The following is a 17186-nucleotide window of genomic DNA, read 5'->3' on the forward strand; positions in this document are numbered from 1 at the left end:
ACTGTAAAGAGCAAGCCCTTGAGGTTTCTTCTTTTGTCAACGTAATAAAACGGCTATTTCTGAATAACCTGCAAATCTGCAACAAATGGCCCTTTGTGACTTAGAATAACACAACAGGAGGAATTTCTTCTTGTTTTTGCAGGCAGCCTCCTCTTTTGTTCCATAATATTAAATGAATACTTGACCCTTAACGTATTTATAATCTCATCCTCGAAATAACAAAAGCATGTTTCTAACAACTGTTATTCTCGCTCTGTATTCACTAACTGCAGAAGATCCCTTCAGAAGCTACCTAAATAGCTGAACTTCAGCTGAAGTAAAAGGAAGAACTGAGTTCAATTCTGTGTACTGTTTGTTGATCCTTGAGGAGTTGTAATCAACTCTGGTAAATAAGAACAACCTGTAGGATGTACAAGCTTTTGCCAGAAGGACTGTGGTTTGAAAACGGGGAGCTAGCCATCTTTTCCCTTCTGAGCCAAGTAGATTTTGGCACAGGAGGGAAGCTAAACCTTTGACTTCAACAGACCTTCTTGCAGAAGTGCTGCGGAAGCCAGGCATGAACTTGCAGAAAGCAAGTCTCCTTAATGAAAGAGCCTGCTGTAACAGCAAAATTCCTACTACTGGCTATGCCTATTTTCTAGTAGCACAGATGCACTTTTAATGTAGTCCTTTGTACAACTCTACTCTGAATACAGGAGTCATTATACTGGGCTAGTGCTCTGCTCTGTGAACACTCCCAGCCTGCAGAAATGACCTGTAGTTCAAGCCAAGAGAATGAAGGAGAGCATCACAACGCTTCTCCATGCCAACGCAGTGTGGAAATTTGAGGACAGTCTGCCTGGTACCCAAAGCTGCTATTTAAATTAGAGAAAGAGCAAAATTGGCTGAGATGGTGGGTCAGTCCTAATGCATACAGAACTGGAAAGAGCACTCTTCAGATGTAGTATCAGAAACAGAAGCAGCCAGTAGAAAACACAGGACAGACTTTTCAAAGGGGAAACAAGGGCAAATGGGAGGATACTGAATAAATAAATGTGAAATGGTTAAAAAAGATGGAAAATCGAAAGGGGAGGATTTAAAGGCAAATGGAAAGAGCCACGGATAGTCTGTAGTATTCTACATGGTGGTGAAATCCAAAAGCAAATACCAGGAAAGAATGACTTTTTGAATGAGCAAATGTAACAAAATAGGATGAAAATTATTCATGAACTATCAGTACTACTAACATGATAAAACAGTAATGAGGTAAGGACAGTATGACATTTGGTCCTTTTTCTTCAGCTTTAGAGCAGAAGTTTTGTTCTGCTCTGAGCTGGCTTTAGGGAAAGATTATTAAACTCATACCAATAATGTGTCCCCAGAATACAGGAATGGTAAAAAATGTTTTCTTTTTATACTTGAGTGTGACCCACCATTGTGCTGTTCCTCCTACGCAAGGAAGTTTTACTTCCCTGTTCGACAGAATTACATCAATTCCTAAAGCTCAGAACAGGCCTTATTACAGTGCTTGTAAGAGCAGATGCTTGGCAAGTCTATATATGCCAGTGAGAACATCATTCAGTTTTATGCACACTTCTGTTTTCTAGCTTGGCATAATTCATTAGCACACTCTACAGAATACTCCATAAAACTGGATTTGGCTTTAATGTTAAGGTTCTAATGATTACAGCCTTGTTTAAGAAAACAAAACCAACAAACAACCCACAAACAGTAGTCTCTCCTCTTTAATATTAAAGTTGATGTTTACATCTGATACAGAAAATACACAAATGAGGGGTTTTTGCAAGATACAAGTAGGAATAACAAAGTAGTCTTAATTTTTCTAATGTTCTGCTTTCAGCATTTAAAATAGTGACACTACATTTTGTGGTGGCAAAGCTTGTTCGATAGCATGTAATGAAATTAGTACAGTATGTACACTTTTGTGGCTTATTTCATCCTTATTCTAACAACGATTCTTAAAGGTGACAATACCATACTGCTTTCCAACCTGCTATGTCACAGCATTAGGTAGAGGAATAAATAAATACAAGCCTAACCTGATTTATCTGTGTGTCCCCACATAAATTTGTTTAATGTAAAAACAAATAAAGCAAAGCTTTGATGGAGGTTGAGCAGAATTTTCAACATCTGTGCAGATAAATTTAATTTATTCAAAAAGAAAAAGCAGCATTAGTGCATCATGTAAAAGCTGATTTAAATGATTTCATACAACAGAAAGCATATGCACTCGCTAAAACAAATTCAGTTTGCCCTTAAAACCCATTTCACTCAGACAACCATTACTTCTGAATTTTCCACTACGATAATGTTCAGTTATTTCTTCTTTTTTATTCTCTTCTTGATTTCACACATTCCACTAACCTAAACCACAGTTAAAAGTCCCAGGGGCAGCAACACCCCCTAAATGCAGCTTCTGTGTAGCATCAGGCAGGTACACTTCACAGATTGCTTCTGTGTATCTTTATGGGCAGATCCTTAAAGCTGGTCAAAATAAGCTAAGCACAATACCTTAAATAGTTTAACATAAATGAGTTACAGGTGTGTGAATATTTTTTTAAAAATAAATCTTTTCACTATAACACAGTCAAACCCAAGAAAATAATCTCTATGAAAAAATAACTCACTGTAGTGGAGCTAGCGAAGCTATACCAGCTTATCTCTGCAGCTAGGGACTGAGAATTACGAAGACTAAAGATTAGTCAAAATGATAAACTCCTGTCTGAAACTCACCAAAAAGTGTTAAAGTGAGAACTAAAAATTCAAAATAAAAATACTACGTATGCATCTGAAAACTATAGCTGAAAAAAAATGAATAGGATTAAAACCCTTTCTTTTAACTCAAGGCAAGACTGTAAAAAGCCTGCATGTGATTTTTGAAATCATACAGGCGCACAAAGTATCACCTCAACTGAAAAAGATGATGAATATGGACTGTAATGTTTTAAAGACCCTTTCCTTATGGAAGAGGTTATCAGCTTGTGCTTTAGGGAGACTGTTATCACACCTTTAATTCTACAATGGAATCTGTACCTCTGCTTAACTTCTCTGAAAATCTGAACATGGTGAGCACACATGCAAAATTCTCATTGACTTTTTAAAATATTTTGTCCTTTTCTGAATGCTAGTCAGCAAAGAAAAGATTATTGAAGAGTGTCAAACCCAGTAAGCTGCTGTCATTAAGAAACTGCTAACTGAGAGCACAGACTTGAGGCCCAATGCTGCCCCTCTGAGTGGCGATGAGGATGGAACTAGGAACAAGATTGAACTGCTCAAAACTTCGAGGGCTAACACCCACCTCAATGTACCTCTGATCTCAGTGGTTCCAACAAGAGAAAAACAATGCTCTTACAAGAATACATACGTACGCAAAAAACTTATGCCCATTTGTGTGCTTTATTTGTCTTGTGGAACTGATCCAGTATGAAGCACTGTTCTATCTTTTTTTTACTCCCCTTCTGGAACATCAGGATGGTAATCTTCTTCAGAAGCAACCCACATAGAGAGCTCCTGCACATTGTTCTTCGGACTTCAGTACGCCAGAAAATTGCATGTTACGGTACCTACAGGGGTCAAGACAGATTCCTTCCTTAAAGTCAGTTAAGAGAAAAATTCCTAGGTATAGATTCCCCAGGGGCTGGGGAGGAAAAGACAAAACACAAGTTATTTTTGAGTCATTAAACTACTTATTAAAAAACCCACAAAACTAACCCCAAACTTCACAGGCTTATATACATAAAATAAATCCTTGCTCTTCACTTTCACACCCCCTAAAAATCCCCTAACTTAGATTACTTTTTAATTGTTAACTTGGAATTCCGTTGTTGATTTTAGCAATCAGATAGTGACAAAACACATATACCAATTGTTCTCTCAAAATCTGGCTATTTACTGTAATAGCCAGAAATTATATGATCCTGCCTTACCACTTGGGCTTTATGAGCTATGCATTATATTGTTTTAAGCCCCAGAATAAGAGTCTTTCTTTACCAATCTTCCACATCAGTGTAGGTATTTCAGTCAGATCACTAGCATTGAATAAACTTCTGAGAGAAACCATAAAAAAGCCACTTATTTTTAAAGGTGACTCTGTAACAGGGGTAAGAACTGAAAGTTGCACCTTTCAGCCTCTGCATTTTTGTCTTTGTTTAGAATGCCAGAAGAAGCCATCCGGAAGGAAGGAAGATTATGAATATCTAGAAACTAGCTGTTTGACAGAGACAGAAATGCTGATAACGAGTGGGTTGTGTCTGTCTTTTTTGGCTGATCACAACAGAAGTCTGAAGCAAAACAGAAACTCTTGATATGTTTGTGTAAAGAGGCAGTAGCATAAGGGCGGGCGGCAGGAGTTCAGCTGAAGTTCAGGGCAGATGCTGCCATTAGTTTACACTGCAGGAAAGTAAAATTGCTTCCGGATTTACCTCCTCCTCCCAACATCAGCGTTGAGCCATGCTGTGTCGCAGAGTCACGATGTCAGTTGGAAAGCAGTCTTTTAGCAGGATACCGCGTTCACGATGGCAGTCCAGCTCTTCAATAAATCCATACCAGTAGATGACTAATCCAGGGCCAAATCTATCGAGCAAAAAGGAAAATGAACTTATGTGATTGTACGAGGTGAACTTTAATTCCCCACCTCTGCGATTCCAACACAAGTAAATCTGTTAATTTCACTGCAAAATTGGAGAAAGTATTTGACCTCCATTTAATTTTCAAATTTTAATCAATGTTGAATTGATATATGTCATTAATACCCGATTCCAGGAATACAAATGCTATTTAGAGACTCAAACAATCCACACCAGTTTTGTTTTTTCCTTTGAATACTCTGCATGTATCAGTAAAAAAAGACCTATGCCTTAAATATTAAATAACATTTAGTCATTTTGATACATACGGCAGTCTCTCTTTCCATGCACTCTGCTTTTTCAGATTTGGGTGTGCAGACATTAAAAATACAGGGGTTTACCCAAGTCCCAGTTCATGCAAATTATAATACCATGAAGATAATGATGAATCCTTAAAATATAGTCTCTACAATGAGCTATTATTCAGGTAATTATTAACGTAAAGCACAACTCCGAAAGAAATAGAAAGTTTCTGCTGTAATGTCTCTGAAATGTGCCTCAGGAATTCCTCAGATATTGCTAAGTCTGCCTGATCCCCACTAGGCAACCTCAGGAAGTAGCCCCATGGACTATTTTACCCATCAGGAAGTTCAGACCTTCAGGCTGGGTTCATAAAGAAGTAATCACTATCAATCACTGTATACTGCGATATGTTTTGCACATCAGTTTCACGTTTTTCCTACTGAGAGCACTTAATTAAAGGGCAGCACTACTTTTGGTGTAGTGTTGCAGGAATTTTACAGTGAAATCATAAATTATGAATGTTGGGTTAGTAAAAGGATGTCTAAAAACAGAACTGCTTTCTGTAGTCTAACATTACAGCAGTCTGTACAACATTAGGCCAAAAAGCTTTTTCTTTCCTTGATTTATTATATGCTGTAGTGAACTTGCCAAAAACAACAGTGCAGGATGAGCTGTTAGATACCGTCTGTACAAGAAAAAGTTCAATAGAATGTCATGTAACGGTTTACACGCAGAGCCGTGCTCAGGACTCGACCAATATGGTAGCCAATTTTTGTTAATGTTTAATTTTAACAAAAATGCGCTGGGGGGATGCACGGTAACCTAAATGTCCACTTAGCAGACAATACAAGCACTCAAAACCGTGGGTAGTGCCAGACTGGCTTCATTAGGGTGGTTTCTTTCCAACAATGGAGGGAAAACTCTATTTGATGTGCTCATGTAATGGAACAGGCATCAAAGGAAGAAGAAACCCCTGTGGCTTCCTCCTGCAGTTTCAATTAGATACGGTAGTCTTTTGCCCAAAACTGCTGCACAGCTTTGTAACATTTCGTTTTATGGCTACTCCTCTTCAACCTAGAAGTGCCCGCAATTTAGTGGCAAAGTAAATTACCCCTCAGCATAGCTGAGGCAACACTGGCAAACGTGCTTTTTGCAACTGAAAGATGATATTTGAAACTGGCAAGGTTAAAATTCTGACAAATCCAGCTATACTAACTAACGTATTCAAACACGTTTAGCACTGAGTGAAGCACAGACTAAAAAGTTGCTCATACGGAAGGACGATGCTGCCTACACCCAATTCCTAAGTCTTCCCTGGCTGGCCAACAACTTCAGCCTGAGGACTTCTCTCCATTTGCCTTTGCTGAAGTTCCTGCGGGGCCAAGATGTGCACGACGTCACTGTAACGAGGAGGCCAGCGAGCCTAGCAGTACCGAGGAGCAAATGGCAAGTGAAACCAACGACCGATGCTCACTGCTTCCAGTGAGAGGCAGTAATTTGCTGATGCAGGATGGGCCTACTTTTTATGGGCCTACTAGTTATTTCACATAGTTACCTGTTCCCACATCAGCCCAACATAGAAAAGGGACAATTGGGTGGAGATGTACTTACGTACTAACCAAAGTTATTTTAAAAGCAGAAATCCCCAGAAGACAGGGAGCAGACCTTACGTTTCTAATGGGCTATTTTATGCAAGGCAGAAGCTATGAAACGCACACAAGTACCTACTCATTACGAGCGTGTGTGCCAGGTAAAATCTTGGTGCTAATGAGCAGCTGCTCAGCTCAAGTTTTGAAGGGCTCATTTTGCTCTGTGTGGCAGTCTGAATCCCCTATCCACCATAAAACACATGGGGCACCGTGCTTAAGTCATTTGTTAAGTTATTTTTTTAAATTGTAATTTTTAGTAAGATTCATATTTTGAGACTCCTCCAAGGGCTGATTTGTGTCTTTCTAGGAAATCATCACAGCTCAAGCACAATTTTTCAGGAATATTTTGTGCTTAAAAAATTATGTTCAAAAATGCCAAATTCGATGACAAAATTTATATACAAGAACATCTGCATACTGTTAATTGCAGGAGCAACTACATCTTTAGCATGAAAACATTCATCAATCCTGCTTTTGACTGTGTTATTATAGCAAAACTATTTGCCCTGTGCTGCCTAGATTGCACTTTTTTCCACTATATTGTGGCATTCCTCCTATTACAGCTCTATATCACACAGCCCATATGTATGATCACACAAAAAACATACCATACTTGTGTTTAAAAACACTTAAGTGCAGTACTTAAGACCCAAATTAACTTGTTGGCACATTAACCATTTGCCACTGACTATCAGGAACTCCTGCTGCTAAGTGCTAATTTCTCTCTCATTAACGCTCAGAGTTGGCAAATCACAAACAATGCCACTGGTTAATTACTGCTGCCTTAATTTGAAAAGACACTTAACCTTTTTGTGTAAGGGGATGAGGTAGGGAAGTGTAACCTAGAAGTAAGAATTATCCTTTTTAATTCAACTCCTTCCAAAGTGCAGATATGCACCATGAAGAACGAAACTCAATGCTGTGAATTACAAAGTAAAGCTACAAATTTATTTCTGCATCAATCATAATACTTAACAAGTTAGTGACTAACCCTGGTTTATACAGGAGAATAAACTAAACCAACAGTATTGCTATGGAAAGGGGACTCATTTAGTACCTCTGAGGAGGAGAAAAAAACTTTGAATGTACCAAATGGTTCTAAAACTCTATAGATACGCTATGCAATATAGGCCAGGTTATCCCATTTCATATGAAAGACACATTCGAGAACGTTTAAGCTTAAAACAAAAATCACGCTTAGAGTGTAACAAACTATGGACTCCTATGGATTTTGTTCTTGCTCAGAAAAATTGTATAAATACCTAAAAATGTGCTTAACTTGTATTTTTCCTCCCTTGTCTTTAGTTCTTACACTCAAAAGCTTAGGGGTGAAGGAATGTGGCCAAAAGTTATACAAAACTATAGTTTTACAAAGTATTACTTTTAGAACTTTACTTTTATATGGAGTTTCTTTTTAAAGCTGAAAAGAAATCCAAGCAACTAAGGTTTGGTTAATTCCATGTGGTAAAAATAGAATAAACAGGAAATACAGAGGCAAGCTTCCTTCAGAATATAATAAACATAGCAAGTGAAAATTGTCCACACAGGTTGCATCAGTTTACTTAAAAATCAACTGATAAATATGTAGTTATCATTATATAAATCCTGGTTTAGTCATTGTCTAGTTTTAACATTAGAAGTTGTGACTACAAGGCAGCCAAAGCCAATCTAGCTGCACCTCAGTGCGGGGTCAGAGTGCCAGAAGTGCCAAAAAGGAGGTGAACAGGCTTATGACCCCATGGCATGGCAAGAAGAAAGCAGGATTACAAAAGCCCATGGATTAGTTTAGGCCTAATTTAGGCTTGATATAGAAGACTAAATACAGTCTAAGTCCTAAGGGTAGCAGATGGTGTCTTTCAAAGAATCAACGGAAGGATTTGCGATAGATGCTGGAGATAGATAGTAAAATACAGTTTGAGTATAGTTAAATATAGTTACAGGCTCAACAGTGCTTTAGATAAAACTTATGTCTGATCATACTACTCTAAATAAGTCAGTTTTGTACTAATTTAAGAGTGTTCAGAGGATCTTTTGTACTAGTTTAATGACACCAATTTTGAAAGAAACCCATAGTTAAAGGAGTATAGATTTGTACATCGATAATCCTGGGATGCTGGGCTTTGCTCTTGGAAAGAAGTTTCACAGAGATATGCTGAAAAGCCAGGAAGGTAAAATTCAGATAACCCAAAGCCAAATGGTTCTTTTTCTTAAAAAAAAAAAAAAAAAAAAAATCGCATCTTCATATATGCCAAGGGATCACTTAAGAAATAAAAGGGAAAGAAAAAACTAACTAAAATGTGAATCTGGGTTTAACTTGCCCTCCAGTTGAACCAGTTTCGGGCTGGAGAAGAAAAAAGACTTTTATTTATTTATCGAAGTGGCCTAGTAGGCTCACACATATTCTACTTCACTTCAAGAGAAACTACTTTCTAGTAATGTCTTTTCCTCTGGAATGTCTGTGTGGGGTCCATACTAGCTTCTAAGGATTTGCCTAGACATGTGGCTGTTGCGAGTGGATTTTTTCACCATCAAAAAGCCTTGCATGTGGTTTTATGAAAAATGCATTTTCAACACACTGCTCGATACTGAGCAGAAATGTAAAACATCTTGCAATTGTTTTAAAATAAATGTTCACTTTATTTATTCTTAGTGTATTTGTTATAGATGGCTTGTATGCATCTCAGCGTAATGTAAATAATTTTGATTCCAAGAGACTCTCATAATGAAATGCTGACATATGCATTATTATTTCTAATATGCATGTGTTTAAGCGAATATTTTATCAAACAGATTCAGATGAGTATTCACGTTATATGAAAGTATAACAGTCTACCTGGTTGGTGATTTTAATCATGAAGGTCACATCTGAATTTGTCTTTGAAGGACTCGCTGTTTAATGTCAGATCATCAGCAGTGCCAGAAAGCTGGCTTTGTTTCCTTGTTTTTCTTTTTAAATATCAAGCAAATTAGAGCATTGCCACTTGTACATCACTACTAATTTCCTAGGAAAAGGAAATTGTAAAAATTCACAAATAAATTATTACATTCTAAGTCAATTTAACATGGTTCTTAAGAATCACAGTTGTGAGCAAACTGGTTTTACTTGTAGTACTAATAAACCCTGAAGATATAATAATTAAACCCCCTATAATATGTAATAAGTTTACTGTTTAAGGACCCACAACTTTATTTTAGTGTACTTGTAGAAGTCTCATTTGTGTCAGTGAAGGGAATTTAGATATTGGCAGAGCTAGGCTAGTAGGCAATAACTGCAGACCACACTTTCAAGTAAGGTCAATTGGCATCAGTCAGCCAACTTCCTTACGTCTAGACCAGTTTACTACTGCTGATGACACAGCGTTATATATCTTGGCAAACATTTAATAGCCACTGCTCAGAAAGTGACTTTGATTAGCAAGAATTTTTCCATTTAAACAGCTAGCGCAAGCCTAGTTCAGAATAGTTTATAACAAGGTATTTCTGCTACTGTTCATTTATAGAGTTTTAAAATCAAATAAAGGTACTTGTGCATAAAGACAGTGCATTTTAAAAACTCTGAATGCAATTTAAAGATAACGGTGGGGTTTTATTATCCCTGTCACTTTTTAAATCCTCCACACACTTTTGTGATCCAGTGACACACACACACTGATTTAAATAAAAGATGCCTTCAAGGCATTACACAGCACCTTATTTCTTTGACTTCACCAAAGCTCATTGTAAGAAAGAAAAAAAATTCCAATACTTAGTAAAATCAAGTAACTGAATGACATTTTTTGCTTTAAAAATCTGATCCTTAACCTGTAACTCAGAAGGCTACAGTATTTTTGGGCCCAACTCCTTTAACGTACTGAATATTGTCTTCCGGCAGTAGCAACTGCACAAAAATATATTTGCTTGCAAATGTGGCTCAAGAAGAAGTTTAACAAGTTCTGATCACGTACTTTTAAAGATAACAGGAAACTTGTCCATGGCACCAGCAAGCACTATATCAAGCCTCACACACAGAAGTTATCAGCATATTATGTCTCAAGGATCCAGGCATCCAGTTTATGCTGCTTAAGGTAAAATTAAGCAAGTAAAACCTAATCTGCTTTAAGCTTTGATATTACCACAGTAGTTGGGGGAAGTCTTATTTTTACTGAAGACAAGAAAAGAAATTAAAGTCTATTAATATTCTATGAGACTCCCATTTCCAAGGAGGTTTTGACTCAAAAGTGGGAATTTCTTTTGCGCTGAGAAAGGCAGGCATTTCCGTGAATGCCAGATACGGATGTTATATGCAGCTGATGTGGAAGCTGGAGTTGTCAGGTGAAAAAAAGGTGGATGGAAACTACTATCAGGCCTCTGTCTCTGTAGTCACACCTCTCTTGGATATGATTAAATCTTAATGAGCTTTTTCTTTTAATACTAGCTGTCTTTTTATCTTTGCAATGAGACTGTTAAGGCATCAATCAAATAACAGCATTTCATCAGGCTTATAATATGATTTAATTGCTTTTGGCATTTGGAGAAATAAAAACAAATCAAGTGATATTTATGTGGATATAAGAGACCGTTTAAAATATTTTAGAATTTTATATAGCACAATTTTTAAATGCATATTAATAGAATGCACCAAAACTGTGCAAGTCACTGTCATTAAAATATTATAAATACAATGTAACTTTTAGCTGCATAATACATTTTTAATAAACAAACTGTCGAAACACATTATTCACTTACACTTATTCATTCAGATCTGAGCACTGTTCTCCAGGCAAATAAAGGATTTTTATAATCCTCAATGACAAGTTAGGTTTTTTTAAAAATATAGTTCTCATGGAAATTAACTTTTAAAAGCTATGATTAAATAACATTAAGGTTACACTGATTTACAAGGATCAAGGCTTTCTAAGTGAAGACTGATGCAGTGAGTGAGAAAGAAAACACATACTGGCTCAAGGCAGCTTGTCATTAAGACAAGGAGCCTTGAGTGAACTTTGAATTTCTCAAGTTTTGTTGGTTCATGTCCTAACTTCTACTGAAACATATTATTTTGTTGTTTATTAATAGTATTCCAGATGCTCATCTGTGTGTACTTCAGGTAAAAAATTTTTTTTTTCAGTCTCAGCATCTCCAGAATAAGGTAGATGCTCTGCATGTCAGACTGTAAGGTTCTGTACTGTAAAGAGACACTATAAGGTGCCCCTTATGCCTGCACTGCAGGATTGGGCTGAGGTACTGAAAATTAACATGGTACTCACATCAACATTTTAGAAAAGGAATTGTTAATCCTTATACTGCTAGACTATTTCATGGAAATTATGGCCCAAGTTGTCTCTGGCTTTAGTGGAGATCACTTGGGTACGCATTTTGGAAAACAATGCATTTTAGCTGCCTGGAAAATTAGTTCCAGTATCTATCTAAAAGAGACAATAGACAATGTTCCAGGTACCTTACTTGGTAATTTGGAGATAGATAGGTCCAAGTTTCCCTGAACTATAAGTATAACCATCTCAATACAGGGCAAAGTGACTTCAGGCACCCTGGATGATGGGCATAACTAAGCAAAAGAAGCTCAACCAAAAAATCTCAATCTGAAATGCACAATATAAGAAAGCTTTCTACATCTTTTTTCCAGAAGTTTCATAAATTCCTTTCTAATGGAGAGAGTCTAATATTCTGTATTAGCTGTTGCATCTACATATTTGTCTTTTATAACTCAGGGTTAGCACATTGTTTTACTGTACCTCTACAAGTGCATTAATGTGTTCCTGTTTAAAGCAGCAATGCCCTTCCATCCTGCAACATACAATTCATAGATTAGTTTACTAAAGCTATGCTACTTCTGTTTAAGTTGTGCTACTTGTATTTACCAGTTAAGACACTGCAAGACTGTTGCTATCCTTTGAAAAGGTGGGGAGAAAAGGCGGTTGTTTGCATTACAGAATTATTTCATATATTGTCGCTGGAAGCAATGCTTTCTGATCAAACCCAGGCAAAGAACGGTGCTTCCTGAGGTACTTGCTTGTTACTCAGTTTCCCTGAGAAAACCTTATGCCATTAGTTCACTCTCCAGAGACTGTCAATGCAAGGCCGCTGTTGTTTGATTCTGCACGTTTGAAGCTGTGGATCAGTGTTGAGAGGAGTTACTGAGGTTATTTCAAACATTTTGTTAAACTCACAGCAGCCCTCCCAAAGGAATGCCTGGCTGCAAACCACCTCTTATCCCGGGTGACAGAAAACATGAGAAAAGCTTTTGAGTACATTTAGATTGAGGTCCAGGCAGCCGTAAGTGCTGGTCAACTCATGTTGCCATTAGGTGATTAATAGTTGTTTATTTTTAGGGCTGGAAGTAACAGGCCATCCTAAGGCCAGTGCAAGATGATATCTGAATAATCTGTGAGTGCCTCATAGTTTGCAGCAATCCTCTCTTTCTGTGCAGCTGTTTTTCTGGTGACAGTGCTTGCCACAGCAATAGGATATGCCAAAAGTGCATTTAACAGGGGACGCAGAACTGCTGTCACAGCAATTTATTTTTGTTTAATGATTATTGTAAAATAGATACAAACTAATCAGAAAAGTTGTTCAGCAAATTTTGATGGCAAAAACGTTGATAAATAAATGTACTATTTGTACAGGTATCTGTGTGTTTAGCATTTGCGGAGTATAAATCTTGGAGCCAGCATTAAAGCTACCTCAGGACATTTTGAATGAATTATTAGACAATTCTGTATCTCCGAATCCTTATACACAAATATACAATAAAACAAACAATGTAACAGATGAATTAACAAATGGAGGACAGCTCATTTGGGCTTCCAACTTCCCAGATCAGAGAATTAGTCCAAGACTGGATAGTAAATCACACTGAGTATCTTCACACAATGTTGCTTAGCAGTTAACTGCCAAACACACTATTGTGCATAATTGACAGGCAGAAATATTTTATGTGGGATGCTGTACTTAAATTTACTGTCTCTCAAAGTGTAAGTCACCTATCCATATTAAGCAGTGAACGGATGAAAAATGAAGTACTACGTCTGCTGCCCATTACTGTGGCACCTGATGCCCACCCAGAAGGAAAGCAAACACCTCCTACAACCTGGAATATTGTTGCTGCCTTTGGAATTCGCTGGCAAACTGTAATTGTGCCTGGCATTCACTCTTTTCATTATGAATCTATCACTTAGGTCTAATGCCTGCGGCTCTTCTGCTTGTCTCTCAGTTGATACATATACCCAGTATCTGTACAATCCAAGCTGGCCCTGCCCCACTTCGTATTTGAAAATAACTTAATTTTTAGTTGTTATTCAGAAACAGAGTGCATCCTGAGATATGTAAGTCTTAAGTAGCAACTTATATCACCTGCAAAATATCCAGTCTCCCAGAAGACTACAAGAACATTTCACATGGTTTTAGGTAGAGACAGTTCTAGAGACTTTAGAAGGCAATTTGTAGAATTTTTATATTCATTATTAGATCAAATAAGTGCATAACTGGGGATGTGCAAAGAAATCTACTTTCCTTTTCCACAAGCAACAGCTTTTTGCCTTCTGTCTCCTTCACTTTACACACACACACACTCTATTTGCATCTATCAGCCAAACACAGCTCTACTGCATGCACCTCCTGAAAAATTCACAATGCTATTTAGATTTATTTACAAGTTATTTGTTCTTTCTTAGTATATACCAACACTAGAAACATTTCATTTCAACTTTCTTTGCTTACTATGCACTGAACCTTTCTGGGCTCACTGTTAAGGTACGGAATTCTGTTCAAAAGGAAGATATACAAATGCACATTGCCATGTAAGGTAGCCTAGAAGGAGGGAGAGGAAGAATCAGAGAAAAATGCTATCACTTGTGAAGGTTTAAATGCAATAGCAGATCAGTTAAGATAGCCAGTGACATATTACAATCCATGTCTGATGAGAATTGAGGCAGGAGTCTGCAACATGATAAAATCACATTAGTATGAATATTTTCCTTCATATAAGAATATGTTGAAAATAGTGGAAGACAAGTTGAACTCCGTATTCCTGTGGGTTGTTTTTTTTTTTAATCTTTGCCATGCAATTGCTAGATTGATCTTGTGTCAAGTCACTTACTCTATATATGGCATTTATACGTTAGCTGTTCCCAAAGATGGTATGAAGGTTATTATCCCAATAGCCACAAGGTCTCTGTGTTAAATATAGCAAAATCCTTTTAGACAAATTCAAAACAAACTGAGAGTGACTATAGTCTTTTTTTCCAAAGGTCAGTATAATATACGCACCTGTACTATTCAACTGGAAGACACTGTAAAAACTGCTGTATTCAAAATGAGAGTCTAATGTCATCAGTGAGTAAGATATTAATAAAACCCATGCGAAATGTTGCAATATTAGCATTATGTGCGATACAAAGATTTTTCTCAGTTTTTGCTGGTTTAGGTGTCTGGTAACCATAACTGTTAAATATTTTTAACATTTTAATAAAACACAAAGGAAGAGAAAAATCCATTAAGCATAAAACTTCCAGTATTGAATAATCTTTTTGCCTTAACTGTTTCTCTTACTCAGTTTTATTTCACATGCAGTGTATTTTATAAAAGAACACTGTTGGTTGGCAGTCTTCTAAGGACATCAAAGATAGCACCAGTAGTCTCTTTTTAAACAAAACAGAAAAAAATATGAGTTATTGAGCTGCTAGTCCTATTCAGTCCTGCTCCCCTTAAGACAAAAGCAAAACTAATAGGAAAGAAAAGCAACAACAAGAAGAAAAATAATGAAATACAGCTTTTCCCTCCAAAGATAAATTAATCTTGCAAGTAAGCAGCTTGGAACATCACGAACAGCCCAACACCAACCAGTTTTACCAACCTTTCTGAGACTTGGCTAACTTCCACCTGAGCAGTTACCTTCTTGTTTTTTGGTTCTTACATTGCCTAAAAGCTCAGAGTAAGTACATTAAGTGATAAGATTAGTATCTGTTGTGAGCAGCTGTCTTTCCCTCTCCCTTTTCAGCCAAAAATTGCAAGGACTTTTTTGTTTCCTATTTAAAGTGCTTATTTTCCGGTGTTCTCTCTCTGTATGTGATTGCAATGCCAAAGCATACTATACGTTTAAAATGTAATGAAGGACAGAGGTTAAAAATGGCTCCTGAATGCCATGGTTGCTGTACTTTACAGCAACCTCCTGAGAAAGCTGTCTCTCACACAAAGCCACTTGTCATGAACAGCCATAATGCAGCTTAAGGAGAGGCGCTGACATAAGGTTTCCATCTGCTCCAACCTAAGCACAGATCACTGAATATGTTGAAGATGGGAAAGACACTTTCAACTTGAACTGAGTAATGGAAGCCCAATATAGACAATAAAAGATACTTAAGATATTTTTCCTGTCAGTCTCCTCAGTTTGTAACACTCTTGCAAAAAAGGGGGGTTTCCCTGTCTGGTCAAGCTAGACCATTGTTAACTGGAAGGAAAAAAAAAAAAAAGAACTAAACCCAAAAGAAGAAAAAAAGAAAAGAGAGAAGTAGAGTCAATAAATAAGTGAGAAGGGAGAACAACTGCACCTCATTAAATTAAACAGTCAGTGAACATTTAGGCAATTTGAACTATTTCCTTCTACTTCTAGGATCTCTCCATACCAACCCCTGACTCTTGCCAAAGATGTGAAAATCTCTTACTGAACCTTTGAGGCATCAAGTTTTTTATAAATTAGTACTTCTACACTCGAGATAACTTTTACACATAGTTTTAAATAACTGCATTGACCTAGAGGTAGGCCTGTGCACAACAGACTAGAACACCTTAGATATTACATATTACTACACGCCAATACAAATACACTCAGCAAGTCTGGCACCATTTTTCTGAAGAATGAGATGAATCAGCAATTGGATTTGGAGTTTTCAGCACCAAGTCCTTGCTATGTGGAATTCCTCTAATGGCAAAGTTATTCCCATCAGCTACTGAGGTGCAAACTGACTATCACTTGAAATAGTGCGGTATGTTCTGTCCTGGTTACAAAAACCAGCTACCCAGTCAGAAAACCCAGCTGCCTCATACTCCTCCTCCCATCAGAAGTATCTGACAGTAAGATGTATAACTGGACACAGGCATACACATTTTTTTCCTCAAGCCTCCCTAGGCCTAAAACACTAGGATGAACCGGTAAAGGAAAACTTGCACTGCTCATGCAGGTATTGTATTTTTGCTGAGGGTAAATAGCACTTCCACTTAGAGACCAGGATATGTCTTCCTCTCCACAACTGCTAAATCCACATTAACATTTTTAAAAGCTATTTCTAAAGCCATACCAATAGATTAAGCATTATTTTTAGTTAAGTTCAAAGAGAAGAAAGACTACAGCCTTGCCTGCTTTACCTGATTTCACTATGGCAACAGCAGGAAAACGGTAAATTCAGGAGATTAAGAGAGCTATACTTCCAGCTGAACCAGCAAAAATAAGAATTAAAAATTAATTTGGAATTTCTTGATTACCTATGGGCACTTTTGCACCATTCTTTAATTAAAAAAAAAATCAAGTCAGACCACATATAAAATGATAGAAATGGTATACAACAGTATAGAACAGCTTCTATTTGCTTAAGTAACGTTTCCACTTTAATGTACTTATTTGCTCTCATTTGCTTAACGCTGCCAATATTTAGTACTGTGCAAATTTATGGAAATC

At 37.1% G+C, this 17186-nt stretch overlaps 1 protein-coding gene across 3 annotated transcripts in view; it reads right to left on the reverse strand.

The window, feature by feature from the left end:
* Positions 1–1706: 1706 nt before the first annotated feature.
* CDIN1 (CDAN1 interacting nuclease 1) overlaps positions 1707–17186 on the reverse strand; it is a 127130-nt gene continuing 111650 nt past the window's right edge. For 2 of the 3 annotated variants that reach the window (XM_087746638.1, XM_087746635.1), the window contains 2 exons: positions 4422–4572; positions 1707–3563 (listed from right to left, as the gene is read on the reverse strand). In XM_087746638.1, coding sequence (XP_087602764.1) covers positions 4437–4572 — 136 coding nt within the window. In that variant the 3' untranslated portion in view covers positions 1707–3563; positions 4422–4436. Of the gene's footprint in view, positions 3564–4421; positions 4573–17186 lie in introns of those variants that run through there. The other variant, XM_087746637.1, reaches the window with a different exon arrangement.

This window comes from Nipponia nippon, unplaced genomic scaffold (assembly GCF_047370975.1).
Source record: "Nipponia nippon isolate SJK-2023a ecotype South Korea unplaced genomic scaffold, ASM4737097v1 scaffold_10, whole genome shotgun sequence".
NCBI lineage: Eukaryota > Metazoa > Chordata > Aves > Pelecaniformes > Threskiornithidae > Nipponia > Nipponia nippon.